Source organism: Heterodontus francisci, chromosome 9 (genome assembly GCF_036365525.1).
Source record: "Heterodontus francisci isolate sHetFra1 chromosome 9, sHetFra1.hap1, whole genome shotgun sequence".
NCBI classification, from domain to species: Eukaryota; Metazoa; Chordata; class Chondrichthyes; order Heterodontiformes; family Heterodontidae; genus Heterodontus; species Heterodontus francisci.
Window position 1 is genome coordinate 9,419,931 of NC_090379.1, and position 20,428 is coordinate 9,440,358.

General features: G+C 43.6%; 1 protein-coding gene across 1 annotated transcript; it reads left to right on the forward strand.

Annotated features, from left to right (window-relative positions):
• The first annotated feature begins 2,283 nt into the window (after positions 1–2,283).
• On the forward strand, positions 2,284–10,877 carry LOC137373304 (G-protein coupled receptor 4-like). The gene is made up of 2 exons (XM_068038126.1): positions 2,284–2,371; positions 9,910–10,877. The coding sequence occupies exons 1-2, from the start codon at positions 2,284–2,286 to the stop codon at positions 10,875–10,877; spliced, it is 1,056 nt and encodes a 351-aa protein (XP_067894227.1).
• Positions 10,878–20,428: the final 9,551 nt, after the last annotated feature.

Consider the following 20,428-nt stretch of genomic DNA (forward strand, 5'->3'; position numbering starts at 1 on the left):
GTACAAGATTATGACAGGCATAGGCAGAACTGTTCCCATTAACTAATGGTTCAAGGACAAGGAGACACAGATTGAAGGTTTTGGGCAAGAGATGCAGGGGGAATTTGAGGAAGAACATTTTTACACAGTGGGTGGGAATGACCTGGAATGGCACAGAAAGAGGCCATTCGGCCCATCGGGTCCATGCCACCTCTGCACTGAGCAATCTAGTCAGTCTCACTGCCCTGCCCGATCCCTGTAGCCCTGTAAGTTTATTTACTTCAAGTGGCCATTCAATTTCCTTTTGAAATTATTGATCGTCTCCATTTCCACCTCCCTTGTGGTGCTCCCATGTGCCTCCTGCTCTGCCCTTTAGAACAAAGAACAAAGAACAGTACAGATTATGAGTTTAGGAAGTGGTGTTGAAGAAGCCTTGATGAGTTGCTGCTGTACATTTTAAAGATGGTACACACTGTAGGTACAGTACACCGGTGATGGAGGGAGTAAAGGGAACGAAGGAGGAGAAACTTCTGAAATGTGTTCAGAAGAACCTCCTTGACTAACTTCAATGGTATGAGAAGGGATCTAGCCAGGGTAAAATGGAACCAAAGTTTGACAGGAAAAACTGTAATGGAACAATGGGTGATCTGGGAAAGGCAGAGAAACCAAAGCCAGGTCTCCTTGGATGATGAAGGAGATAGAGAATATGATGAAACAAAAAAATGTATGATGAATATCAGGTGAATTCTTCAAACACAAACCATGGCAAATACAATAAAGTTGAGAGTGGAAGTGAAGAACAAAATAAGACTGGCAAAGAGAGAACCTGACAATAGACTAGTAGTTAACATAAAAGGTAACCCAAAAATCTTCTACCATGTAAATAATAACTGGGTGGTAAGAGGCGGGGTATGCCTATTAGGGACAAAGAAGGTGATATATGCTTAGAGATGCAGGGCAAGGCTAGAATACCTAATGAGTAACTTGAATATCTAATGAGTACCTCTAAGGAAGAGGATGCTGACAAAATATCAGTAGAAGCAGAGATGGTAGAGGTAATGGATGGGGTGAAAATTGATAGGAAAGATGTACTAAAAAGGCTGGCTATGCTTAGAGTGGATAAGTCAACTGGTCCAGATGCTTGCATCCCAGGTTGCTAATGGAAGTAGGGATGGATGTAGCAGAAGGGCTGGCCATAATCTTCCAATCTTCCCTAGATAGAGGGCAGGTGTCAGTGGGTTATAGAGTGGCAAATGTGACACCTTTGCTCAAGAAAGGGTGTAATGACATTCCTATTAACTGTAGACTGATCAATTTAATATCAGTTTTGGGGAAGGTTTTAGAAACAATAATCAAGGGAAAAAATCAACAGGCACATGGAGAGTTTTGAATTAATTAAGGAGTGCCAGAACAGATTTGTTTCAGGCAGATCATGCTTGACTAATTGAATTTTTTGATGATGTAACAGAAAAGGTTGATGAAGGGACTCCAGTGGATGGTTTCTATATGAATTTTAAGAAAACGTTTGACAAAGTGCCACTTAAAAGGCTGGTTAACAAAACTGAAGCTCATGGAATAGGAGGGTGTCAGCTTGAATAAAATATTGGCTCAAGGACAGAAAACAGCAGGTTGCGGTAAATATTTTTCGGACTGGAGGTTGGTATACAGTGGTGTTCCCCAAAGGTCAATGTTAGGACCACTGCCTTTTTGATATATAAACAACTTGGATATTGTTTCGATGTAGGAGTCTTTTCTCTCTTGATGTTTACATCTCTTCAGTGGGTCTGGAGGCTTGTGAGAAAGTGAGAGAGAGCCAGCCAGGAGAGACGCTCTCTTGTTCCAGGTTCAGTTGCACTCTGCAGCTTGTGTTCAAAACTGTCCCGTGAGTACAATTCATACCTCCAAGTTGGCCAGCAGGTTAGTCATGTGGCTATGTTTTTTCAACACACCCTTGCGTTTGTGGATCTCAAAACTCTCGGTGGGGGTAGGTGGGGGGTGGGGGTGGTGTAGTGCTGTCTCTTACACTAACAAGAATATGGATCACCATTGCCCAGACCAATCTCCATTAATTGAATCAGTGAGCAATTCTTTTGTCTCTCCAAGCACTCTCTCTTAGTATGTAAATGTCCTCCAGCCAAGTGTCTGGTGATCTCTTGTAAAACAAGTAATTTCTTCACTCCAGCAACAGTTTAACATTAATGTTCATAATGACAAAATTAATATGCCCTCATTCTTGGCAGGTGGGGGTCTTCATGACAGTGGGATCTTACCTTGCATGACAGGACTACTATATTTGATTACGTAATGACAGTCAGTGCACTTCAAAGTAATTCACTGTATTTGAAAACACTTGGAGATGTAACTGAGAAATGTGACAAGGCACCCTACAGAGGCAAGTTTTGATTTATGTAATGGTCCCACTGTCAATTCATCAGCAAAAAAAGACACTCTGGCTGTGAGTGAGTCATTATCATATATCCCACTGTTTCATGTGCAGCACCAGCTAACTACAGAGAGTATATAATTCATAAGAACATAAGAAATAGGAAGAGGAGTAGGCCATTTGGCCCCCCAAGTATGCCCCACCATTCAATAAGATCATGGCTGATCTGACCCAGACCTCAATTCCTCTTTCGTGCCAGCTCCTCATAGTTCTCAACTCCCCGATATTTCAAAAATCTATCTACCTCCTCTTTAAATACTTTCAGTGATCTAGTCTCCACAACTCTCTGCGGTAGAGAATTCCAGACATTCACTACCCTCTGAGAGAAGAAATTCCTTCGCATCTCAGTTTTAAATGAGTGTCCCCTTATTCTGTAACTATGTCCCCTAGTTCGAGATTCCCCCACTAGTGGAAGCATCTACTCAACATCTATCCTGTCAAGCCCCCTCAGAATCTTATGCTTTTCAATCAGATCACCCCTCATTCTTCTAAACTCTAATGAATAAAGGCCTAACCTGTTTAGCTGTTCTTGATAAGTCAACCCCTTCATCCCAGGAATCAGCCTAGTGAATTTCTTTTGAATTGCCTCCAATGCCAGTATATCCTTTCTTAAATACGGGGACCAAAACTGTACACAGTACTCCAGGTGTTACCTCACCAACACCCTGTACAGTCGTAACAAGACTTCCCTATTTTTAAACTCCAACCCCCTAGCAATTAAGGCCAAAATTCCATTTTCCTTCTTAATTACTTGCTGCACCTGCATGCTAACTTTTTGTGTTTCATGCACAAGAACACCCAGATCCCTCTGTGCTGCACTTTTTTTGGAGTCTCTCTCCATTGAAATAATAGTCTGCCTTTTGATTCTTCCTACCAAAATGCATGACCTTACACTTGCTCTACGGCAGCGAGGCCTGGACAACGTATGCCAGCCAAGAGCGACGTCTCAATTCATTCCATCTTCGCTGCCTTCGGAGAATACTTGGCATCAGGTGGCAGGACTATATCTCCAACACAGAAGTCCTTGAAGCGGCCAACACCCCCAGCTTATACACACTACTGAGTCAGCGGCGCTTGAGATGGCTTGGCCATGTGAGCCGCATGGAAGATGGCAGGATCCCCAAAGACACATTGTACAGCGAGCTCGCCACTGGTATCAGACCGACCGGCCGTCCATGTCTCCGCTATAAAGACGTCTGCAAACGCGACATGAAATCGTGTGACATTGATCACAAGTCGTGGGAGTCAGTTGCCAGCATTCGCCAGAGCTGGCGGGCAGCCATAAAGACAGGGCTAAATTGTGGCGAATCGAAGAGACTTAGTAGTTGGCAGGAAAAAAGACAGAGGCGCAAGGGGAGAGCCAACTGTGCAACAGCCCCGACAAACAAATTTCTCTGCAGCACCTGTGGAAGAGCCTGTCACTCCAGAATTGGCCTTTATAGCCACTCCAGGCGCTGCTTCACAAACCACTGACCACCTCCAGGCGCGTATCCATTGTCTCTCGAGATAAGGAGGCCCAAAAGAAAAGAAAAAAACACTTTCCTACATTAAACTCCATCTGCCAAGTTTTTTCCCACTCACTCAATCTATCTATATCCCCTTGTAGATTCCTTATGTCCTCATCACAACATGCCCTCCCACCTATTTTTGTATTGTCATCAAATTTGGATATATTACATTCTGCCCCTTCTTCCAAGTCATTAATATAGATAGTACATAATTGAGGCCCTAGGACTGATCCTTGTGGCACTCCACTAGTTTTGTCTTTCCAACCTGAAAAAGACCCATTAATCCAGACTCTCTGTCTTCTGTGAGTTAACCAATCCTCAATCCATGCTAATACATTACCCCCAATACTGTGAGCTCCAAATTTGTGCAATAATCTTTTATGTGGCACCTTATCGAATGCCTTCTGGAAATCCAAATATACTACATCTACCGGTTCCCCTTTATCAACTCTGCTTGTTATATCCTCAAAGAACTCTAGCAAATTTGTCACACATGATTTCCCTTTCACAAAACCATGTTGACTCTGTTTGATTGCATTAAGCTTTTCTAAGTGTCCTGCTATTTTCTTCCTTAATAATGGACTCTAGCATTTTCCCAATGACCAATGTTAGGCTGAAAGGCCTTTCGTTTCCTGCTTTTTGTCTCCCTCCCTTCTTGAACAGGGGCATCACATTAGAGGTTTTCCAATCTGCTAGGACCCTCCCGGAATCCAGTCAGTTCTGGAATATTTCGACCAATGCCTCCACTATCTCTGCAGCCACTTCCTTTAAAACCTTTGGATGCAGGCCATCAGATCCTGGTGATTTGTCTGCCTTTAGTCCCATTAGTTTATCAAATACTTTGTCCCTCATGATAGAGACTGTTACAAGAACTTTCCTCCCATTAGCTCCTTGCTTGTCTGATATCTGTGGGATGAAGACCGACACAAAATATTGGTTTAGATTATCTGCCATTTCCCTGTTCCTCGTTATAAATTCTCCAGTCGCATCCTTCAAGGGTCCCACGCTCACTTTAGCTACTCTCTTTTTATATACCCGTAGAAGCACTTGCTGTTTGTTTTTATATTTTTTGCCAATTTACTTTCATAATCATTTTTCTCCCTCTTTATTAGCTTTTTAGTCATCCGCTGCTAGTTCTTAAAAAATTCCCAATCCTCTGGCCTACCACTAGTTTTCGCCGCTTTGTATGCCTTAGTTTTTGATTGGATACTCTCCTTGACCGCCTTGTTAGCCACTGGTGGTTCATCCTACTCATCGAGTCCTTCTTTTTGACTGGGATAAATTTTTGCTGAGCATTATGAAATATCTGCTTAAATGTCTGCCACTGCTCATCCACAGCCTTCCCCTTAGTCTATTTTCCCAGCCCGCTTTAGACAACTCTTTCTTCATACCTCTGTAATTGCCCTTGTTTAAGTTGAGGACACTGGTTTGAGACCTGAGTTACTCACCCTCAAACTGAATTTGAAATTCTACCATGTTGTGATTGCTACCCCCTAGAGGATCCTTAACTACAATATCTCTTATTAATCCTACCTCATTACACATTACTAGATCTAAAATAGCCTGTTCCCAGGTAGGTTCAGCAACGTAACAATCCTTCATGCACTCTTCAAATTCGTCTTCTATACTACCTCTGCCAATCTGATTTCTCCTGTCAATATGCAGATTAAAATCACCCATGACTATTGTAGTGCCCTTCTTACGCGTTATTTCCCTATTTATACTTTGTCCTACAGTGAGGCAACTCTTCGGGGGCCTATAGACGACTCCCACCCGTGACTTCTTGCTATTCCTTATTTCCACCCAAACTGATTCCACATTACGATCTATTGCATCTATATCACTACTCATCAACGCACTGATACCTTCCTTTATTAACAAAGCTACCCCACCTCCTTTTCCTTTTTGCCTATTTTTCCAGAAGGTCGAATACTCTCAAATATTGAGTCCCCAATCTTGGTCACCCTGCAACCATGTCTCTGTAATAGCTATCAAGTCATATTTATTTATTTCTATTTGCGCTGTCAACTCATCTATCTTGTTACAAATGTTGCAGGTATTCAGATAAAGAGCCTTAAGCTTTGACTTTTTACCATTATTATTCATTCTGGTTCTAATTTCTGCTGCACTCTTCTGCTTATATATTCTGCCCCATCCTGTCACACTTTGATTACCATTCGCCTCTTCACTACCCTGCACCTCTCGTTTCTTTTCGATTTTTAAAATTTCCCTTCAATTGAACCCTCCCCCCCACTAATTAGTTTCAAGTACTATCTACAACCCTAGTTATACGATATGCCAGGACACCTGAAACCCAAGTTATAATAACGCCCTAATCCCATTGAAAAAAACGCCGTGTTATACAAACTCCTCAATCCCATTTTACATAAACGTCTCAGTCCCATGTTATACAAATTTAGGTACATGTTATAGAAACTCCGTATTGACATGTTACATCAGTATTAATATTTAAATTAATTTTCCATTGTACCAAAGATGATTTGATTACATTTAACTACTGTAGTGTGTGGAAGTATTGTCTCTGCTGTTATACCATTTCAGTGGTGATGGTTTTCAGGCAGCAGACAAAAGCTCTAGAATCGGAGAGAGTCTTCAGCAGAGAACTACAAATAGAAAATTAGGGAATCTCAAACTGGGTCCATCTGAAAAAATTCCACTGATACTTTTGTTACTCAGGTATGAACATCTATCTCTTTATGTATCATATTTCTTTTCTAAAACTGACAATAGATAGTAATCGGGAATAGGAAACTTAGCTGGTTTTTACCCTTCTTAGCCCATGAGAAATTTGTTCCCTTGCTGCTGCCCCAGCTGTGATTAATTAATTTAGCATAAAGCATAAATGAAACTTATGAAACTGGTTCATCTACATGAACACTTAAACAATAAAACCCTCAAAAGAGCTCCTTCAATCTGATTTTGAAAGTTAATGGAGTTGAACATTAAGAAAAAAAGAAAGACTTGCATTTATATAGCATTTTTCATGACCACTGGATGTCTCATAAGAACATAAGAAATAGGAGCAGGAGTAGGCCATTCGGCCCCTCAAGCCTGCTCCACCATTCAATAAGATCATGGCTGATCTGCCCCAGACCTCAACTCCTCTTTCATGCCAGCTCTTCATAGCCCTCAACTCCCCGATATTTCAAAAATCTATCTACCTCCTCTTTAAATACTTTCAGTGATCTGGCCTCCACAACACTCTGGGGTAGAGAATTCCAGACAATCTCAAAGCGATTTACAGCCAATGAGGTACTTTTGAAGTATAGTCACAGTTGTAATGTAGGAAATGAGGAAGTTAAATTGCACACAGCAAGCTCCCACAAACAACAATGTGATAATGACCCAATAATGTGTTTTAGTGATGATATTGAGGGATGAATTTTGATAAGGACACCAGGGATAACATCCCCGCTCTTCTTCAAAATAGTGCCGTGGGATCTTTTACATCCATCTGAGAGGACAGACAGGGTCTCAGTTTAAGATTTCATACAAAAGACAGCAGCTCCAACTGTACAGCACTGGCATATCAACCTTGATTTGTATGCTTAAGTGGGACATGAACTCAGAACCTCATGACATGGTGACAAGAGCTCTACCAGAGCTGACATGGGAATGTTAGATACTCTTGGCTGAAGGTCAGCTTTCCAAATCCCATGAATGATGCCATTCATTTTGTTCTTCATTTTGATTGCTCTTCATTTGCCAAAGCACCATCTTTCACTGTTGCTAAGTTCCCTGTGGCATTCTGTTAAAAGTTCTATGTAGATAGTTGTTATTTGCAATATGAGGCTGAGGCATTTGTGTTCAATGGGATTAAGGCGTTATTATAACTTGGGTTTGAGACACTGATGTAACATGTCAATACGGAGTTTCTATAACATGTACTTAAATTTGTACAACATGGGACTGAGACGTTTATGTAACATGGGATTGAGGAGTTTGTTTCAATGGGATTAAGGTGTTATTATAACTTGGATTTGAGGCACTGATGTAACATGTCAATACGGAGTTTCTATAACATGTAACTAAATTTGTACAACATGGGGCTGAGGAGTCTGTATAACATGAGACTGAGGAGTTTATAAAACATGGGCTGTGGAGTTTGTATAACAAGGAACTGAGAAGTTTGTATAACACTACGTTGAGGGCCGGAATTTTACCACTCCGCCCCCCATGAGCGGGAAAGTGGCGGGAGGGTAAAATTGAGCGGGAGGCTCAGGATGGGCACTTCCAGAGCCAATCCTGTCTCCGCTGCCACTTTATGCAGGGCGACGGCATCTAAAAATGGCCTGCCTGCCCCAGGCCAATCAAGGCCCTTAAGTGGTCACTTAACAGCCACTTAAGGGCCTCTGCCCACCTCCACGGGGATTTTGCCAAGCCCAAGAAAAGCCGCCTGTTAAAAACAGACAGCTCTCTGACATCCTGGTGTTGGGGGAGGGGGAGGGGGGTGGGGGGTGCGATGCTGGGACAGAGAGCTGCTTGCCCGCTGACTGACCGGCAGCTCTATTAGGCGGGACTTCCTACCTCAAGTGGGTGTAAGTCCAGCCTCAGACCAATTAAAGCCCAGGGGCCCGCAAAATACAGGTCGGATTCCCAGGCCAGGCGGAAGCGGGTTCGCCACCAACTTTTCAGTCGGTGGACGGACCCATCCACCAAGGGTAAAATCCCGGCCAAGGAGTTTGTATAACATGGGGCTGTGTGTCTGTACAACAGGGGATTAAAAAAGGACTGAGGAGTTGTATAAGATGGGGCTGAGGAATGTATATAACATGGGAGGGAGGAATGTGTATAATGGGGCTGAGAAGTCGATATAACATGGGCTGAGGAATATGTATTACATGGGTTTCAGGCTTTGGCGTAGCACGTATCTGAGGAGTTATACAAAACATTTAGTTGGAAATGCTTTTGCTAGGATTGTAAATGTTAAGAGTGGAACCAAGCAATGGCAGTCTCACTGAGGTGTTGGAGGAAGATGACGTGGTCAACCGTGTTAAATGCTACCAACAGGTTGAAGCAGTTGAAGAAGGAATAGTGCACAAAGCAGGTCATTGGAATGACTGATCTTTATGTAATTTTAATGTCGATGCTTAAGGGAACCTTTCTAACTGTTCATACTCAAAAAAAAACTTATCATTAAATCATTCTTGATTCAAAAAACATTTGCACTTATAACAAAAAGGTTTTTAATTTTTTTTTCAGTATTTACATGTAATTTTTGGAATTAGAAGGAGGAAGATAGAAGGAGCTCGTGATCTCAGGATATCCCAAAGTGCTTTACAGCATTTTGAAATGTAGTCACTGTTGTAATTTAGAAAAGTAGCAGCCAAATTATGTGCAGTAAGATCCCACAAACAGTAATGAGATAATGGCCCGATAATCCATTTTAGTGATGTTGGTTGAGGGATAAATATTGGTCAGGACACAAGGGGGATCTCCCCTGCACTTCTTTGAAGTAGTACCGCAGGATCTTTTATATCCACCTGAAAGTGCAGACAGGGCCTCGTGTCAATGTCTCATCTTAAAGAAGGCACCTCCGACAATGCAACTCTCCATCAGTATGGCACTGAAGTGTGAGCCTAGATTATGTGCTTGAGTCTCTGGAGTGAGACTTAAACTCACAGCCTTCTGACTCAGAGGCACAAGTGCTACCTAAATTACAATCTAACTCCTCTGTACACTATTGTACACTATTGCATCCATTACTGTTATCCCCTCTATACCTCTAGTCCTCTTGAACAACGACAGCAATCTCGCTAATATGCCCACACTTTGTTTGCTCCAAGAACACAGATTTCATAATTGCACATTCCCAACCTGCAATTCTCCATCTATTAACTGTAATACATACTTCCGTAGCCTGATCACTTTGTACTTCTGGAGTACAATGAGTCAAAACAAGCAATCAGCACTCCAGGACTGAGAGATCTAAAACATCCATTTTTGTTTTCATCACAGGTAAAGAAATAGGCTTTAAGCCACTGGAATCAGTGCAGGTCAAAATGATGGACAACACGACACAGGGTAATTCCAACTGCACTGTCGACGCCAGCGTGGAGTCTGTCTTGGTCCCCATCATGTACGTGGCTGCATTTCTTGTCAGCCTGCCTGGGAACTGTCTATCCATCTATGTGGCATGCTTACATGTGAAGCGCGATAATGAGATTGGTATCTACCTACTTAACCTGTCCTTTGTTGATATCTTGTACACACTCACACTGCCTTACTGGTTCATTGATTACTTCAGCTCCCACACCAGCAAGGGTCTGTATAATCTGCTCATCGTTGTGATGTACAGCACCATGTACTTAAGCCCTGCATTCCTCTGCTGCATCTCCATGGATCGCTACCTAGCTATAGCCCATCCACTGAGATATTTTGGGCTCCGGACAGTGCAGGCAGCCATCGTGGCCAGTACAGTCTGCTGGCTCATTCAGTTGGCATGTCATGCATTGCTGCTCCACAAACAGGATTTTTTCTCCACCTTTACTTCCTCACTGGTGTATGAAGAGGCTTATCCGATGAAACCAACCTTGATTGTTGAATATCTTACCCGATTCGCTGTTGGATTTTGCTTGCCACTGACCCTGCTCCTCTTTTGCTCTCAGCGTATTTTCAAGGCAATTGCAGGCAGCACTGCCACTGTGTGCAGCGAGAAGAAGAAGATTGCAAAACTTTTGCTTCAGCTGCTTCTAGTTTATGTCATCAGTTTTGGGCCGTATCAGATCATACTGCTGATCCGCAGTCTTGCTGAACCAGGAAACTGCAATTTTGCCCAGAAAATGTACATCTTTTACAAAGTGTCCTTTGCACTGACTGGCCTTAACTGCGCAGCTGACCCTATTATCTACTGCTTGCTCTGTGACGCTGCCAAACAAGACATTACTAACTTGGTCATGATGATGAGGCACTACCTGAAGAGATAGTATGTCAAATATTAACCTTTGGGTGGATAGTCCAAGGAGCCTGTGGGCTGGACTTCATTCAGTCCATTTTGAGGAACAGGCTCATTGCAACAATAGTTGCCATTAATCGGAGCATTATCAGAAAACATTTGACACTGAGCAACATTGGGAAATATTAGGGCAGGTGACCAAAAACTTGGTCAAAGAATCAGGTTTTAAGGAGCATCTTTAAGGAGGAGAAAGAGGCAAAGAGAGGTAGAGGTTTTAGGAGGGAATTCCAGTGCTCCAGTTTCCTCCCACAGCCAAAGACTTGCAGGTTGATAGGTAAATTGGTCATTGTAAATTGCCCCTCGTGTAGGTAGGTGGTAGGAAAATTGAGGGATGGTGGGGATGTGGTAGGGAATATGGGATTAATGTAGGATTAGTATAAATGGGTGGTTGGTTGGTGGTCAGCACAGACTCGGTGGGCCGAAGGACCTGTTTCGGTGCTGTATCTCTCTATGACTTTCTATGACTATGACTTTAGGGCTTAGGCAGTTGAAAGCATGGCCGCCAATGGTGGGGCGTAGATGGAATATGCATGAGACCAGAGTTGGAAGAATAATTCTGCCGGTGTGCTGTGCATCAAAAACCTGACCGTTTGGGACCTCTTGCTCTTCACCATCCAATAAAACTGAACGGAGCATTCAAGGTCAGCTATCCTGTGACATTGCACTAGAGTCTTATGTATGTCACAGGACCCCAATTTGCAAAAAGAAATGATTCAGGTGGCTGCTTGGAGTGCCCTTCAAATCTTCAAACCTGGCAGTGGGTGGGAACTAAGTACAAGTGGGGCTGTAGGACCACCACAGTGCCAACAGCTGCCCCATTTCCGTTGTGGGGGAGGGAGTCAAGATTGCCCATTGTGATACACAAAACAAAGTTTAAATTCACCTTTTGTGCCCTTGTCATCCTAACCAGTTTAACTGAGCAAAGCGTCCTTGCCCTCTCTGCACTTTATCTTTCGCCACGCCATTAACACACCCTCTGCCTTTGCCCCACGACCTTCTGGTCAGTTATTCTCTGTGACCCTCTGTCCTATTAACACCTTCCCTTTTGTTATCTCTTGCCCCACCCCCACTTTATTTGCTTAAAAGCTATTACATTTCTAACCTTTACCAGTTCTGATGAAGGGTCACTGACCTGAAACATTAACTTTGCTTCTCTTCCCACAGATGCTGCCAGACCTGCTGAGTGTTTCCAGCATTTCTTGTTTTTATTTAAAGTCCTCATCCTTGTTTTTATATCCCTCTCATCTCCCGTTCTCTGTAACCTCCTCCAGTACTATAAGCCCTTTGAAATCGCTGCACTCTTCTAATTCTGGCATCTTATGCATTGCTGATTTTAATCACTCCAGTATTGGCTGCCTTGTTTTCAGCTGACTTGGCCCTACGCTCTGCAATTCCCTCTCCAAACCTCTCCACCTCTCTCTCGTCCTTTAAGATGCTCCTGAAACCTACCACTTTGACAAAACTTTGGGTTATCTGACCGATATCTCTTTCTGTGGCTCGGCGTCAATTTTTTTCATTGCTAATGGTCTTGTTATCTGGCTTGGGATGTTTTATTACATTAGCGAGATATACACACGGAATGATTTAGAGAGACATATACAGATTAAGAATGCGAGACACACACAGAGCAAGACATAAAGAAAAATGTATATATAAAATGAAAGACAGACATATATGTAAAATTAGAAATAGAAAGATAGATAAACAGAATGGAACAAGTACCACTGTAATCTGGCACTGCCCCCCACCCCTCATTTTGTACATTTACACATACAAACCTATTGACCTATTAAGAAGTTAAAAAGAAACTCTTAATGCGTTCACACTTTCAAACTCAGAACCACTTCCCTAAAAGACTTTGGCTCCAAACATAGGTGGCCCTTCTGGTACTTTCCCATCATAAATCAGGCTGGAGTGTGAGCATGACTAAAATGCCCACAAAGTAGGATGAAACCCAGGCATGCCAAATACCATCTGCAAATTCCATAGGGCTTTGCTTGGGGCAGAACACCCATCTGCCTAAAACATGGTCCCCTGCATCACAGGATGTGGTCTTGGGGAGGGAATTCACAGGCTGATAGTTTCCTCAGTGATAGGCTAACAGATTTTAATAATTTCCTAGTTCTCCACTCACCCCTTATGTAGACATGGTGCTGATTGTTGGTAAGGAGCTGTGGAGTTCCACGTTTCTTACCCCTCCACTTCTCCTGGCAGAGACTCAAATAATTCTTAGTGCCATGGGGAAATGAGTGGCTTCCCCCAGCGCTGCATATTCTGTCAGCATGAAGAGTGCAGGTCACATGCCAGCACTGCAATATCAGCCCCAAAGGGTTCCAGGCCTTTGAATGGAAAGCACTATTTAAACATTGAGAGATATAAATCACATGAATGTTATATTTACTCAAATTTGGTGACGGCTGCAAACATATCAGCCGGAGTTTTACGCCACCCCAGCGAGCCGGATGGTGGCGGGGTGGGGGCGGGGTGGAGTAAAATTGAGCAGGAGGCTCCGGGAGGCCTTCCCGACCTGCTCCTGCCTCCACTACACTTTACGTGGGCCAGAGGGAGGCAAGAAACGGGCCACCTGCCCCTGGCCAATCCAGGCCCTAAGTGGCCACTAAACGGCCTTCGCCCACCTCCACAGAGATTTTACTCATGGCAAGCAGGCCTACAGGAGACGTGGAAGGCTGCCCAGTTTCACTGGGCAGCCTCTCAGCGCACCGGGGCGGTGGGGGGGGGGGGGGGGGGGCAGTGTCCCGGACAAATGGGCACAGGGTGCCCAATTGAGGGCTGCTGCCACTTCTCCAACCACCCCCAGGACCCGAGACGACCCCCTTCCCCCCAAACAACAATCCTTGCCTCGCCGGGCGCGACTGATTACCCCGGCGAGGCAATCCTAACTGATGTGCACTCTTGGCTCCATGTCCTCGACTGGGCTGCAGTCCCAGCAGTGGCCACCACTCCTGGTGGTGCTGCTGGGACAATGAGCTGCCGGCCCAATGATTGGCTGTCAGCTCAATGAGGCAGGACTTCCTCCCTCAAGTGGCTGAAAGTCCCACCTCAGAACAATTAATGCCCAGGGACCCGTAAAATGCGGGACGGATTCCCGGGCTGGGTGGAAGCGGGTTAACCACCGACTTCTGCGTCGGTGGCCAACTCCCATCTGCCCAACGTAAAATCCAGCCCATCAGGTGAGAGTCAGAATGCACTGAATGAACAGAAGACACTGGCTGAGAAATTTGTCGGCGCTGCAGCATCAGAAGTGTGGTAGGATCCTGAAAGAAATGGTGGCATTAAAAGGCTGCTTTTAGCCATTGGTGCCTTTTTTTCCACCTATCTCCTATTGGAGAACCCCTGGAGAAATTACAAGCGTCCAATCACAATGCCAATTCAAACAAGAGCAGGGAGTTCTGTGGATTCATCTGGTTTGATTCTTGTTTTTCTTTCAAGTGGTTTGATACAACTGAGTTGTTTGCTAGGCCACTTCAGAGTCAATTACGTGGGCTTTGTGATTGGAGTCACATATAAGCCCAAACCAGGTAAGGTTGACAGGTTTTCTTCCCTGTATGAGACTATAAAAAAAAAAGGATTTGTACAAAAATCTGACTGTTTCAAGGTCAATTTTATTTTTAAATTATATTCAAATTCTCAAATATGGTGGATTTGAACTCGTGCTCTGGATTATAAATACAGGCCGCTAGATTACTAGTCCAGTAACACAACTACGAAGACATAGTACCCAAATGTTAATTTACTGTGATAGAATTGGGTAAACAAGGAATAAAATTTCCTGCAAATCTTACTGTATAATTTGGAGTCAGTCATTCTGCTAAACAGCATGTTGCTCCCTAAGTTTTCATTACTTGGTGAATGAGTTGCCTGACCCAGGGGAGATGCATTGGCAGGAATTTATGGTCAGCACTGGAGGAAAGGCACTCACTGTTCAACACATTTAAAGCTGCCTTTATGGACTTTTCAGCTACAATTTACAGGTATTAGAGATCCTTTACAGCATGGTGCCCTCGACATGGGATTTGTGGCATGTGTGAGCAGGACAACATGTCTCTTCAACCAATCAGATTGAAGATTCCTCATTGAGATCCTCACAGAGTCTAAACCAGGAAGTATAAATTAGAATATTTAAATTCATTGCAAAATCACGTGCAGAAAGCAAAATAGAGAGGGAAAGGAAGATGGGATTAAAAGAGAGATATAATCGAGGTGAAAGGGAGGGAGGAAGTTAAAACAATCACTGTCACCAGGTTCTGGGAAAACTATTAGACCTAAAGGCTGACAAGTCCCCAGGGCCAAATGGCCTGCATCCTAGGATCTTAGAAGAAGTGGCTAGAGAGAGAGTAGAGGCTTGGTTATAATCTTCCAAAATTCCTTAGATTCTGGAAGGGTCCCAGCAGATTGGAAAATAGCAAATGTAACAGCTTTACTTCAAGAAAAGAGAGAGACAGAAAGCAGGAAACTGTAGGCCAGTTAGCCTAACATCTGCCATAGGGAAATTACTAGAATCCATTATTAAGGAGATTATAGCAGGATATTTAGAAAATCATAATGGAATCAAATAGAGTCAACATGGTTTTGTGAAAGAGAAATTGATTAGAGTTCTCCGAGGAGATAACAAGCAAGGTGGATAAAAGGGTACCTGTAGATGTGGAGTACTTAGATTTCCAAAAGGCATTTAATAAGGTGCCACATCAAATGTTACTACACAAGATAAGAGCATATAATGTGAGGGATACATATTAGCATAGAGGACTGGTTAGCTAACAGGAATCAGAGAGTAGGTATAAATGGGTCTTATTTGGGTTGGCTAGCTGTAATTAGGGGAGTGCTCCAGGGATCAGTGCTGGGGCCTCAGCTATTTACAATTTATATCAATAACTTGGATGAAGGGGCCAAATGTATGGTGCTAAATTTGCCAGTGATACCAAGATAGGAAGGAAAGTAAGTTGTCAAGAGGAAGTAAAGCATCTACAAAAGGATATAGATAGGTTAGGTAAGTGGGCAAAAATTTGGCAGATGGAGTATAATATGCTACAATGTGAACTTTTCCACTTTGGCAAGAAGAATAGAAAAGCTGTATACTATTTAAATGGAGAGAGATTGCAGAACTCAGTGGTACAGAGGGATTTGGATGGCCTGGTCCATGAATCACAAAAGGTTAGTATGCAGGTACAGCAAGTGATTAGGAAGACAAATGGAATGTTGGTGTTTATTGCGAGAGGAATCGAGTATAAAGTTAGGGAAGTTTTACTGTGGCTGTAGAGGATCCTGGTGAGACCACATCTGGAGTACTGTGTATAGTTTTGGTCTCCATATTTGAAAAAGGATATAAGTGCGTTAGAAGCAGTTCAAAGAAGGTTCACGCAACTAATTCCAGGGATGAAGGGCTTATCTTATGAAGAAAGGTTGAACAGGTTGGGCCGATAGCCATTGGGGTTCAGAAGAATGAGAGGTGATCTTATTGAAACATATAAGATTCTGAGAGGACTTGATAGAGTGGATAACGGGATGATGTTCCCTTCTGTGAGGGAGACTAGAACTAGGGGACACAGTTTAAGAATAAGAGGTCTCCCTTTTAAGACAGTGATGAGGAGAATGTTTTTTTCTCAAAGGGTCGTTAGTCTGCGGAATTCTCTTCCCCCGAAAGCAGTGGAGGCTGGGTCATTGAATTTATTCAAGGGTGAGTTGGATAGATTTTTGATAGACAAGGGAGTCAAGGGTTAAGGGGGCAGACAGGAAAGTGGAGTTCAGACCACAACCAGATCAATCATGATGTTACCAAATGGCGGAGCAAGCTTGAAGGGCTGAATGGCCTACTCCCGCTCCTAAGTCCTGTTTTTTTAAATTTGTTTATGGGATGTGGGCATCACTGGCTAGGACAGCATTTATTGTGTCATGATCCTGTCTTTTTTTTCCGGGAAATATGCGGTGTATCTTTAAGACAGCAAAGGATCAGTACGGCTTTAAGAACAAGCAAGCCTCAGGAGTTACCGAGAAGTTGCATTTTAGTTGCCATTGGATACAACCATACAGAGAGGGAACGAACCAATTTCAGAAGGTGCATCATGGTTTCCTTGGATACACCACTCAGAGACTGAGGATCAATATACAATGTTGCAACTAACTTTTAAACTGGCTTTTTATCTGAGACAGACTGTTCTAAAAGATAGACAGTTGGGCCAGCATGAACGAAACAGGGAGTTCTGTTAATTTAAACTGATTTTTAAAATTATCCTTCAAAATTCTAAAGTCAGATTGATTCTATTGAAAGTGGTTGCGAGTTGCTGATTTCCTGTAGTCATCGCTGGAAGAAAGAGAAGTTTGAAGCTTCGGATGTCAGACTGTTTTCATTTCCTCATCAGACCTTGGAAGATTGTGAGTGGACTTTCATCAGGCGATTGTTCATCGGGAAGTGTTAATCTGCAAGGACACTAATTTTTCTATTTTAAATGTATTTATCGTAGTGGTGTTTAAGAATTTAGTTTTTTCTAATAAACAGTTAATTTGCTGATCCTATCTGGACTCTATCTTTTCTCCGCTGGTCCAGTCTCTTCCCACCTACATCCGTGACTCTTCTGACGCCCTACGTCATTTTGACAATTTCCAGTTTCCTGGTCCCAACTGCCTCCTCTTCACTATGGACATCCAATCGCTCTACACCTCCATCCCCCATCAGGATGGTTTGAGGGCTCTCCGCTTCTTCCTGGAACAGAGGCCCAACCAGTCCCCATCCACCACCACCCTCCTCCGCCTGGCTGAACTTGTTCTCACATTGAACAACTTCTCCTTCAACTCCATGCACTTCCTTCAAGTAAAAGGTGTCGCTATGGGTACCCGCATGGGTCCTAGTTATGCCTGTCTTTTTGTGGGATATGTCGAGCATTCTTTGTTCCAGTCCTACTCAGGCCCCCTCCCCCAACTCTTTTTCCGGTACATTGATAACTGTATCGGTGCCGTTTCCTGCTCCTGCCCCGAACTGGAAAACTTTATCAACTTTGCTTCCAATTTCCACCCTTCTCTCACCTTTACATGGTCCATCTCTGACACTTCCCTTCCCTTCCTCGACTTCTCTGTCTCCATCTCTGGGGATAGGTTGTCCACTAATATCCATTATAAGCCCACCGACTCCCACAGCTACCTCAACTACACTTCTTCACACCCTACCTCCTGTAAGGACTCCATTCCATTCTCCCAGTTTCTCCGTCTCCGACGCATCTGCTCTGATGATGCTACCTTCCATGACGGTGCTTCTGATATGACCTTTTTCCTCAACCGAGGATTTCCCCCCACTGTGGTTGACAGGGCCTTCAACCGTGTCCGACCCATTCCCCGCACCTCTACCCTCACCCCTTCCCCTCCCTCCCAGAACCATGACAGGGTTCCCCTTGTCCTCACTTTTCACCCCACCAGCCTCCATATCCAAAGGATAATCCTCCGCAATTTCCGCCACCTCCAGCGTGATGCCACTGCCAGTCGCATATTCCCCTCCCTTCCCCTGTCAGCATTCCGAAGGGATCATTCCCTCCGCGACACCCTGGTCCACTCCTCCATTACCCCCACCACCTCGTCCCCGTCCCAGTGCACCTTCCCCTGCAATCGCAGGAGGTGTAATACCTGCCCATTTACCTCCTCTCTCCTCACTATCCCAGGCCCCAAACACTCCTTTCAGGTGAAGCAGCGATTTACGTGTACTTCTTTCAATGTAGTATACTGTATTCGCTGCTCACAATGTGGTCTCCTCTACATTGGGGAGACCAAGCGCAGACTGGGTGACCGCTTTGCGGAACATCTCCGCCCAGTCCGCAAGCAGGACCCTGAGCTTCCGGTTGCTTGCCATTTCAACACTCCCCCCTGCTCTCATGCTCACATCTCTGTCCTGGGATTGCTGCAGTGTTCCAGTGAACATCAACGCAAGCTCGAGGAACAGCATCTCATTTACCGATTACGCACAATACAGCCTGCCGGACTGAACATTGAGTTCAATAATTTCAGAGCATGACAGCCCCCCATTTTACTTTCATTTTTAGTTATTTTTTCTTCCTTTTTTTTCCATTCTTTTTTTTACAATCTTTTTTTTTTTGCATTTATTTCATTTCATCTTAATTTGTTCAGTTTGCTTACCCACTGTTTTTTTTCAGGTTTGCACTTGCTGCTGTTCAATATTCAGTGTATTTACACCTAATCTGTACTAATGCTTTGTCTTTCAACACACCATTATCATATTGTTTGCCTTTGCTCCGTGACCTTTTGGTCAGCTATGCGGCCTGGTCCAATCTAGACCTCCTTTGTTATCTCTTGCCCCACCCCCACCTCACTTGCTTATAACCTGTGACTTTTCTAATATTTGTCAGTTCCGATGAAGGGTCACTGACCCGAAGCGTTATCTCTGCTTCACTTTCCACAGATGCTGCCAGACCTGCTGAGGTTCCAGCATTTCTTGTTTTTATTTCAGATTTCCAGCATCCGCAGTATTTTGCTTTTATTTTAGAGATGATTCGCATAATAGCCCAACATCTGGAATTAGGAGAAGACGAAGATGATAAAGGGGAATATGAGGAACAAGGAAGTAGTAGGTTAGAGAGTGATGCAGTGGTATTGGCTAGGATTCAGTTAGAAACAAAAGAACTTGAGGCTGAAAAGGGATTAATAAAAATTGAATGAGGGAAAGAAACAGAAATAGCATTGGAAAGGCTTAAGCTTGAATTCCAGAAAGAGGAAAGGGAGAAAGAGAGGGAATTTAAGATAAAAGAGCTGGAACTAAGACAAAGGGGTAGTCTTGAATCCAGGGAAAATTTGGGTCAGGAAGAATATGAATTTAGCTCAGGACCCAGCGAAAAGCTATTTAAATTTATATAGGCTCTTCCTAAGTTCGAGGAAAGGGACGTAGAGGCATTTTTCATATATTTTGAAAAAATAGCCAAACAGATGAAATGGTAAAAGGAAAGCTGGACACTGCTTATGCAGAACAGGTTGGTAGGTAGAGTTCATGAAGTTTATGCCATGTTTCCTGAAGAAGCTTCTGCAGATTATGAGATGGCAAAAAAGGCTATTATTGCTGTGTATGAGTTAGTCCCTGAAGCTTACCGTCAGAAGTTTAGGAACTTAAGGAGATTGGCTGCGCAGACATATATAGAATTTGAGAGGGTGAAGCAAATTACTTTTGACCGTTGGATACGGGCAATAAGATAGAAACCACATACGAGAACCTTCAAGAACTGATTCTCTGAGAAGAGTTTAAAAACTCCATTCCTTCAGTAGTGAGAACTCATATAAATAACCTGAAAGTTTTGAAAGCTAGGCAAGCAGCGGAAATTGTAGATGACTTTTGTTCATCGCCCACATAAACCCAAGAAGGATAGAAAGTCGGAGAGTGAAAGGAAGGCAAGTAGCCGGGGACGAGAAGGAACAGCTGGGAATGCCCCAGGATCACCTCCTCAGCTCAGAAAGAAAGGTGCTGAGGGTAGAAGTGAGGTCAGTAAGCCAAAGTGTTATCATTGCAACAAAATG